The sequence below is a fragment of the Bombyx mori genome, chromosome 5 (assembly GCF_030269925.1).
Source record: "Bombyx mori chromosome 5, ASM3026992v2".
Taxonomy (NCBI): Eukaryota; Metazoa; Arthropoda; class Insecta; order Lepidoptera; family Bombycidae; genus Bombyx; species Bombyx mori.
Window position 1 is genome coordinate 18,570,499 of NC_085111.1, and position 8,666 is coordinate 18,579,164.

At 45.2% G+C, this 8,666-nt stretch overlaps 1 protein-coding gene across 4 annotated transcripts in view; it reads left to right on the forward strand.

The window, feature by feature from the left end:
• LOC101742959 (neuroglian) overlaps positions 1 to 8,100 on the forward strand; it is a 44,367-nt gene extending 36,267 nt beyond the window's left edge. Inside the window, exons 10-16 of one of the 4 annotated variants that reach the window (XM_038010862.2) lie at positions 43 to 265; positions 345 to 489; positions 595 to 756; positions 1,058 to 2,030; positions 2,491 to 2,701; positions 3,220 to 3,317; positions 4,914 to 8,100. In XM_038010862.2, the coding sequence (XP_037866790.1) occupies positions 43 to 265; positions 345 to 489; positions 595 to 756; positions 1,058 to 2,030; positions 2,491 to 2,701; positions 3,220 to 3,317; positions 4,914 to 5,053 (1,952 nt within the window). In that variant the 3' untranslated portion in view covers positions 5,054 to 8,100. Of the gene's footprint in view, positions 1 to 42; positions 266 to 344; positions 490 to 594; positions 757 to 1,057; positions 2,031 to 2,490; positions 2,702 to 3,219; positions 3,318 to 3,641; positions 4,532 to 4,913 lie in introns of those variants that run through there. The other 3 variants (XM_038010863.2, XM_038010864.2, XM_038010865.2) reach the window with 3 other exon arrangements.
• Positions 8,101 to 8,666: the final 566 nt, after the last annotated feature.

Below are 8,666 nucleotides of genomic sequence, written 5' to 3' on the forward strand. Positions count from 1 at the left end.
GAGGGTGTGGAGCTTGGTATTTGAGTGTGAGTGTGTGTGCAGACAAGCCGAACCCGCCGGTGCTGACGGGCGCGGAGTGCGGCGCGCGCACGGCCACGGTGCGGTGGCGGGCGGCGGGCGACAACCGCGCGCCCATCCTGCGCTACTCGCTGCACTACAACACCAGCTTCACGCCGCACGTGTGGGCCGTCGCCGCCGCCGCCGTGCCGCCAGTAGACTCCGCCTGGACCGCCGCGCTCAGCCCCTGGGCCAACTACACCTTCCGGTCAGTCCCGCCGCCGCCACCACCACCACACACCTACATAATATACACATAGCTAAACATTACAACGTTCTACCGACAGCGTGGTGGCGCACAACAAGATCGGCCCGTCAGCGCCCTCGGGCCACTCCGACGTGTGCACCACGCAGCCCGACGTGCCCTACAAGAACCCCGACAACGTGAAGGGCGAGGGCACCGACCCCACCAACATGCTCATATCGTGGACGGTAACGCTCTCCACCACACACAGTACATTGCTAACGCGACAATGCAGATTGTCGTAAGAGTGGACCTGCGCCAATCTGTTTCAACCGTCTCATTATATCCGTCAGAAAATGCCTCAAATCGAACACAACGGCCCCGGGTTCTACTATCTGGTGTCGTGGCGCCGGAACATCACGGGACAACCCTGGGAAGAGCACCAGGTCCGGGACTGGCAGCAAACCGAACACCTGGTGACCAACACCCCCACCTTCCAGCCCTACAAGATCAAGGTGCGTACGCTGCTTGCAATAACATATATTTAGTTTTAGTCTGATATAATTTTTTTAATTAAGCTTTCACAAGTTTCTTCGAAATCGATAGGGGCTCATATTTACTTGCACGTGGAGCTTTTTTAAATTCGTAATCTAAAACGAAATTCAAAATTTTAAACACATTTACATAACAATACAAAAACTATCCTAAGTCGCACGTCTGTGGCGGCAGGAACCGACGATAAACTCGCACTTTTCTATATAGAACTTATGTTTTGTTGTTAAAACAATGATTTAAAAGGATCTGCATGATTTGTAGGTGACGGCGGTGAACTTCAAAGGAACATCGAACGTGACTCCCATTGAAGTGATCGGCTGGTCCGGAGAGGACCGACCCACTCAGGCTCCGGGCAACCTCAGCCTGTCCCAGGTGACGTCCGGCACCAGCGCCGTGCTCAGCTGGACTCCCGTGGCGCCGGAGTCACTGCGGGGGCACTTCAAAGGATACAAAATCCAGACCTGGACCGACGCCGAGGAGGACCGGCTCAAGGAGATCTTTGTGGAGTCCGACGCGACCAGCGCCCTCGTCAACAAGTTCAAGCCCTTCAAGAAGAACAACGTGCGCATCCTCGCCTACAACGGCCGCTTCAACGGGCCCGCCAGCGACACCCTCAGCTTCGTCACCCCCGAGGGACAGCCCTCCACCGTTCGCTCCTTCGAGGCCTACCCTATCGGCTCCTCCGCCATGCTGCTCAAGTGGGAGAAGCCCATGGAGGAGAACGGCGTCCTCACCGGCTACAAGATCTACTACAGCAAGGTGATCGCCACGGCCGTGGAGACTCCGAAGGAGCGCAAGAAGGAGATCGACCCCAAGTTCGACCGCGCCAAGCTCGCCGGCCTCGAGCCCAACACCAAGTACAGGATCGAGATCCGCGCCAAGACCAAGGCCGGCGAGGGCAAGGGCTACTACGTGGAGCAGTCCACCAACAACGTGCTCACCGCGCAGCCCGACGTGCCCGCCTTCGAGACCGAGACGCTGCCCGGGAAGGAGGGCACGGCCCACGTCATAGTCCGCTGGATCCCCTCGCTCGACGGACACGCGGGGACGCACTTCGTGGCCTGGTACCGGCTCAAGGGGCACCCCGACTGGCAGCGGACCAACGACATCACCGAGGACGACTTCGTGATCCTGACGGGGCTGGAGCCCGGCCAGCTGTACGAGGTCAAGGTCACGGTGCACGACGGCCACTACTTCAGCACCAGCGAGCTGCGGACGGTCGACACCTCCATAGGTGAGTTGCATTCGGCGCACGACGCACCTTTGCACAAAAGGCGTTTTATCGAAATAGTCATATTCTTATTAATTAATCTCTCCACGCTCAAAGAAAACAATTAACAGATACGTGATTTAAAAATTGGAAAATCTATATATATAAAAATGAATTGCCGTTCATTAGTCTCGCTAAAAGTCGAGAACGGCCGGACCGATTTGGCTAATTTTGCACTTTAATGATTTTTGGAAGTCCAGAGAAGGTTTAAAAGGTAGATAAATATCAAAAACCTCGGAATTAAATAAAAATAACAATTTTGTTTTTACTTTGATGTATCCTCCGTCGAACGGATTCCTTTTGTTTGTTTTAAGTTTATTTTATACAAAAGTTTAGATCTTATTTATCGATTGAGACACTACGAAGTCTGCCGGGTCAGCTATTAAAATCTAAAATACATAGTGCGTTTCGCTTGTGTGCCAAGTAGACGGACCGATAGTGAAGCCGGACGAGAAGATCGCGACCGCGGGCTGGTTCATCGGCGTGATGCTGGCGCTGGCCTTCCTGCTGCTGCTGCTGGTGCTGGTGTGCGTGCTGCGCAGGAACCGCGGCGGCAAGTACGACGTGCACGACCGCGAGCTGGCGCACGGCCGCAGGGACTACCCCGACGCCGGCTTCCACGAGTACACGCACCCGTACGTACCCGCCCGCCTCTACCCGCCTCTACCCGCCTCTACCCGCCCGCAGACCTAGCCGTGGCAGTTTAAGGGATTTTATGACCTGGTTACTAAGACCTTTAAGTCATGTCTTATTTTTATGAAAAATGATAATATGGAGTGAAATGAATATTATTAATTTGAGATATTAATCAACTGGGATAAAATTAAATGAAAAAATATGAGATGAAATATAATCTCAGTAATATGGTGGTCATTTACTAAGATTTTTTCAGTGGACTTTTTGGAGGATCCCGCGAAGTTACGTTCAGCTTTCGGCTTTGTTTCATTTTCCCACATTTGTTTGTGCACTTTCACAGATACTAAACAGTTAATAAACCACCGTTATTACACATTTAAACCTGAAGAAACACTAAATCGACAAAATAAAACAAATCACACAACTTCACTCATCGCGTTCCCGCCAAAAAGCCCACGTAGCCGTGTCCTTGTGAGTCCTTCCGCAGTGCTATATACAGTATTGTTGCTCTGCTTAGATTGGACAACAAGTCTCGCCATTCGATGAGCAGCGGCACCAAGCCGGGGCCCGAGAGCGACACGGACTCGATGGCGGAGTACGGCGACGGAGAGACGGGTAAGCCACAACTGCGATCTATTTTCTAAGCATTTGATGTCCATGTTCATTGGTTTTGGATTTACTTGTGCTAGTGCTAGTCCTAGTACAACTTCAGTATTCATATTTAAATAAAATATTGTTAATGATTTAACTTTATTTACAACTACAAAAAAAATATGACAGTTGCTAAGTTTGTTTCGCTAAGGCGCTTGCTATGTTTGTGTTTTGTTTTTTTGTTTTTTAAACGACATTTTTAAGCATGTTCTGTTAGTGTCGGTCACGTCAGTGTGTCCCGGCCATAGTGGTCTTGTGTTGTGTGGCTGTACGCATGTGTGCTTGCAGCCGGCATGAACGAGGACGGCTCCTTCATCGGACAGTACGGCCGGAAACGACGTCCGCCAACATCCGGCCAGCCGGACTCAGCCTCGCAAGCATTTGCAACGCTCGTTTAAAAATCATTTCCCCAGATCCATCATTAGCCTAGCCTGTATATTCCTTAAAACCTTTGCCTGATCGACTCTAAAAATAATTACAAAAAAAAAAATTAATTCAAATTTCGTACGTATCTAATGACTTACAAATTGGATCACGTTATGAGTTCTGATCAGTGTTGTTAATATGACAATCCCGACTCCTGCCATAATTGGTTTAATTAGTAACTTGAGTTGTGATTTTTTTTTTAATATTTTACATGATTATATTAGCGTTTATTGTTAAAAAGAACGGGCGTTCATAATCTTTATTGTACTATTTCAAAAATAGTTTTCAAATAAAGATATAAAATTATCGCACGTTCCATATGCTAAGATTTATTTTCATTTTGATTTTTCGCTGGGACATGTTGTTGGCGCCACAATCAGAATTTGAAAGTTCTTCATGAGCAATTAGTATACATATTTATTCAGGGTAATTATGTTATTTTTAACAGATTAATTTACAAATTTATGTTTATTAATATTTAAGTACTCAGAAAGCTATTTATATTTAAAAAAAAATATGTATATTAAAGCATGTCCCGCGCGTCAGGAGAGTGCAGTAAATATCATATGAAAGGTGATATGGAGTAAATCCTGTTTATCGTGTTTTTATTTTTTATTTTTATAAAGTACACAATAAGTCTTAGGGTTCTTAGAGTAGGTTCGTTTTACGCACGTGATTGTGTTTGGCAGCGAGTGTTGTATACTGTTGTTGTTCCGTCCTTCTTCCTCTTCATCTCCCTCTCCCTTTCCCTCCACTATCATTCGAAGCACGAGCGACGTTCTTGGTTTTTTTTGTTTTTTTGTTTTTGAGGTATGTTTTTTTTGCTTTTTTCATCTGCTTTAAATTTGTGTTGTCATAAATATTATATTTATGTATTATTTCAAAAAAAAAACATTGAAGACTTGGAAGCGGTAGGCCCTTGGGGTTGATGATGAGTAATGGTAACCGCTCATCATTAGCCGTACGCTCGTCTGCAGCAGTAATATAAAAAATACGCGAGGTCCAAGTATCAATTGTATCGTACCACAAGTGGCGCCCAGCTTGTACTACTATCCATGTCGGTCCCGGCCCCTTGCCCCTGGGGACAGACTGAGGCGCAGTGCTTAAAGCCATTAACAGGAGCGTATATTGCAGGTCGGTTCACTGAGGACGGCTCGTTCATCGGGCAGTACGTGCCGGGGGCGCGCGCCCTGCCCCCCCCGCCGCCGCCCCCCGCGCCCGCCCTCGCGTCCCCCGCCTCCCCCGCCTCCTCGCAGCCCCCCACCTACGTGTAGCCGCGCGGCCCGGCGACCACATCTCGTACGGCGTTTATCTCTTTTGTTTTAAATTTGACAGCTAATTAATGTAACCGAATACTGGTACCTATTGAATGTCAGTCATTTTCGTCAACAAAAATTCGAAGTCGACACATTGAACGTTTGCTTGTTACGTTTGATTTTATAACGAAGCGAATGGCTGAACTCGACTAAAGAATTTCCTAGTTTAAGTATGTTTATTATTTCTTATGAAAATTCATTAAATTGTATCGATGCTAAATATCTAAATGTGGAATGAATCATGTAATTTTTAGTTAAAACCTTCATTGAGCTTAGGGCCGTTAAGTTAAGCTGAGTAAAGCTCGCTCTATACAGGCCCTGACTAGTGTCGGTAACAATACTAGAGTATCGATGTTTTATCTCTATATTTGGTTGTTCGTTGAATTGGAATTCAGAAAACAATTATTTCTTTATGAGACTGATTTTAAGTAATGTGTTTGTACTGACATCGGTCGTTGTGTTTCAGTTTATTTACTGTTTAGCTCTCTCTTAAGTGATTAGAGAGGGATGGCGTGCAGTATTGCGCTACCTCCCTCCCTCCCGTAGGCGGCTCGGTTCGATATCAATTGTAATGTACGTTTAAGGCGTTAAGTAAAAGCTATTTTTGTCAAATTCTGATAAGGTTAGGGCTACGGGTCCGGTGGTCACGCCCGACGGTCGGACGGAAATACCTTTGCATAAAAATGTGAAGGAAATATGGAGGGGTTGCCCTGTTTAAAAATTAAAACTAATCTTTTGAATTTTACATTTTATTCAAAACAAAGTTATTAAGAACTCTGTAATGAATTATGAGGACTTTAATTGGGAATTTACATCATCAAAAAAATATTTTTCTATTGCACGGTGTGACCACTGGACGTACTCTGGTGCTTTGCGGTGGCGAAGGGAGACGCGTCTTCACGAACGGTTTTGAAAATAATTATTGTATAGTTAAAATTGCACTTTAGCCCAGATTATTACCCTCAAACACTTTCGAGACAGTCAAAGGTAATTGGCGCCCGGCCTTGGTGCCGTGACGTCACGGCTTGCGACAGTGTTGCGGCCGTGACGTCACTGCGTCGCGGCACGCGGTATAGTTGCACTGTACGTGTTGATATTGTATTGAATCTCACATATTGTAACTTCGACTAAATCTCATGCAAGTCGCTCTCGCGTAGTTTTGTAAGTATTTTAATATAAGCTTTTTATCTCCGTAAAGTTTGTCGCTTGTTCGAAAGCACTCGTCCTCGACGCTGGCAACACGAGGGGACACGAATTTTAAATCGCACGATTTTTATTTTTTACTTAAGGAGATTTAATTTTATTTGTTTGTCGACACAAATCGTATGAGGGTACACGCCAGTCGACTGGGCGTCCGCCTGTAAGGTTTCAGTCCTCGTTGTACATTCCACACGGTGTGACCACATTGTTTTTCTTTTTTTTATATTTCGAAATTTCCAGTTACCCCCAGTTTTTAAATTATGTAATTTAATTTATAATTAGTAAGGCATGTCCGTCGCTCTCGCAGTTAGCAGTCGACGGTCGATCCAATGAGTCGTTCGAGCACTTGTAATCTTTCAACTTCCACCCCCCCACTAACAGCTTGTCATAACTAATGTGAATGTACCCCCCATTTAATAGTAATAGCGTATCTCGATCGCTCTGTTATCTTATTATATACCTGTTTTATGAATGTATTTATTAATTATTATAATGTAATGTATGTATGCACGCGTATCTAACTGCCCATAGCGCGCTGCCCGTCTTCACGTAGACCACAAAGTTAAATGTGTTCACTATTTTAATTTTCACTATCGTTCTTCGAAGTCCAATAATAATTGAAGACTTGTTGATTCACGTGAGCTTGTTAGATGATACAGTTTTTTGATGGGATTACGAAAAACGGTCGGTTTTTATTGTACTGCGCGTTCGAAGTCAGTTCTCTTGTCTGCATTCACTAAAATAACTCGCCTTTTTATTGTAAATCTGATCTTGAATTGACAAAAGACGTTTTTGTGCGAGTACCCATTTTTTTCTTTTTTTTTTCGTGCCGGGGGCCGAACCTCTTATGAGGTCCCCGCGCCTAGGGGGCGCGCGGGGTATGTGGGACTTGACGATCTGCAAGGTGTTAGACCGGGAGCCCAAGGAATTTTAGGGCCCACCCACTAAACGACTCCCCAGCACTCTCACACCCGACGTCCGATCTCCGTCCGGGGTCAGAGTAGGGGGGTTCCCGCGGTACCCTGCATTAACTTGAGATCCCAGCAGTTCAGTATTGTGTGCGTTCTGCTGTTCTTCTAGAAACGTTTGGACAGAGTTCGCTCTGATGTTAGTGGCGGCGGGAACTAGTCCGGCGCCCGCGTAGGCACCAATCAGTTTGGTCTCGCTCGTTGTTGAGCTGCAGTGTTGTTTGTCTATGGTTGTTGTGCGGATGACGGGAGCGCTTTGTTTTACAGTCACGTTGTCTCTTAGAATTAATATATTGAATTTATCTAGAGGAAAATAAGTGTCTTTGTTCCACCTGTAAGGTTGTCGACGGTCTGATGACGTCACGTCGAGTTATGGTTGACGGAAGGGCAACTACTGTTTTTAATAGTTTGATCTGTTTACTTTCCTCTGGAAACGTAAGGTCTTTGATTATGTATTATTAATGATATATTCGTATAATTTGCATGGCAAGCTAAGTTCAAAGTGTTACGTTTATTTGCGTAATTAAATTGTGTAGTTATGTAACGGGAATCAAACTTTTACTTTGAGATAGTTTTGATCGTCGCGGTGACGGAAGGTAAAGTCGCCGACTCCGCCCGTGTCAATATCAATGACAATGTCAATATGACAATATCTGTTGTTTACGTAATGACTCGATTCTGTTCTGTCCTCGTGCGGAGACTTGATTTGATTTCGTGAAGTGAATCTTAAAAAATATTTTATTAGTTTGCATTAAGTATGTAACTTGTAATTTATTGTAACTATGATAAATATTTTTTTATGTTGCATAGAAAATACAGTTTAAGAAATTTAAATAATTTGTTTTATTTCTATCTAAATTGTGATAACGGATTGGCAACACCGCTTAAGGTGAAACACTTCCCGGGTACTAAGACCAAGATAGCCTATATCATCAGCCGAGTTTCCCGCCGCGTCTTCTCAACGGGTCGCGATTCCAGAAGTAGATGCACTCGCTTGTGCTGTTGGACCTCTAAGGGCGCTTTGACAGCTCTTAGCAAACCTTCCCCACCTGGTGAACCTTCGAGTCGGCTAAGCGTTAACGCTTGATTGAACAAACATGATCCTTTTATCCTAAAAAAACCTCGTGCTGAGCGGTTATCACAGCCATTAATAACCACAATGTGATTCCCCTTAATTCTACGGTTATAAAATATTCTGAAGAAAGTGCATAAAAACCTTTCTCAAAAAATTGCAGTTTTAGCCAATTTTTTTTGCTTTGATGTGTGGACGAGCTCATAGCCCACCTGGTTTTAAGTGGTTACTGGAGTCCATAGACATGTACAAAGTAAATGCGCCACCCACCTCGAAATATAAGTTCTAAAGTCTCAGATAATTACAACGGCTGCCCCATCCTTCAAACCGA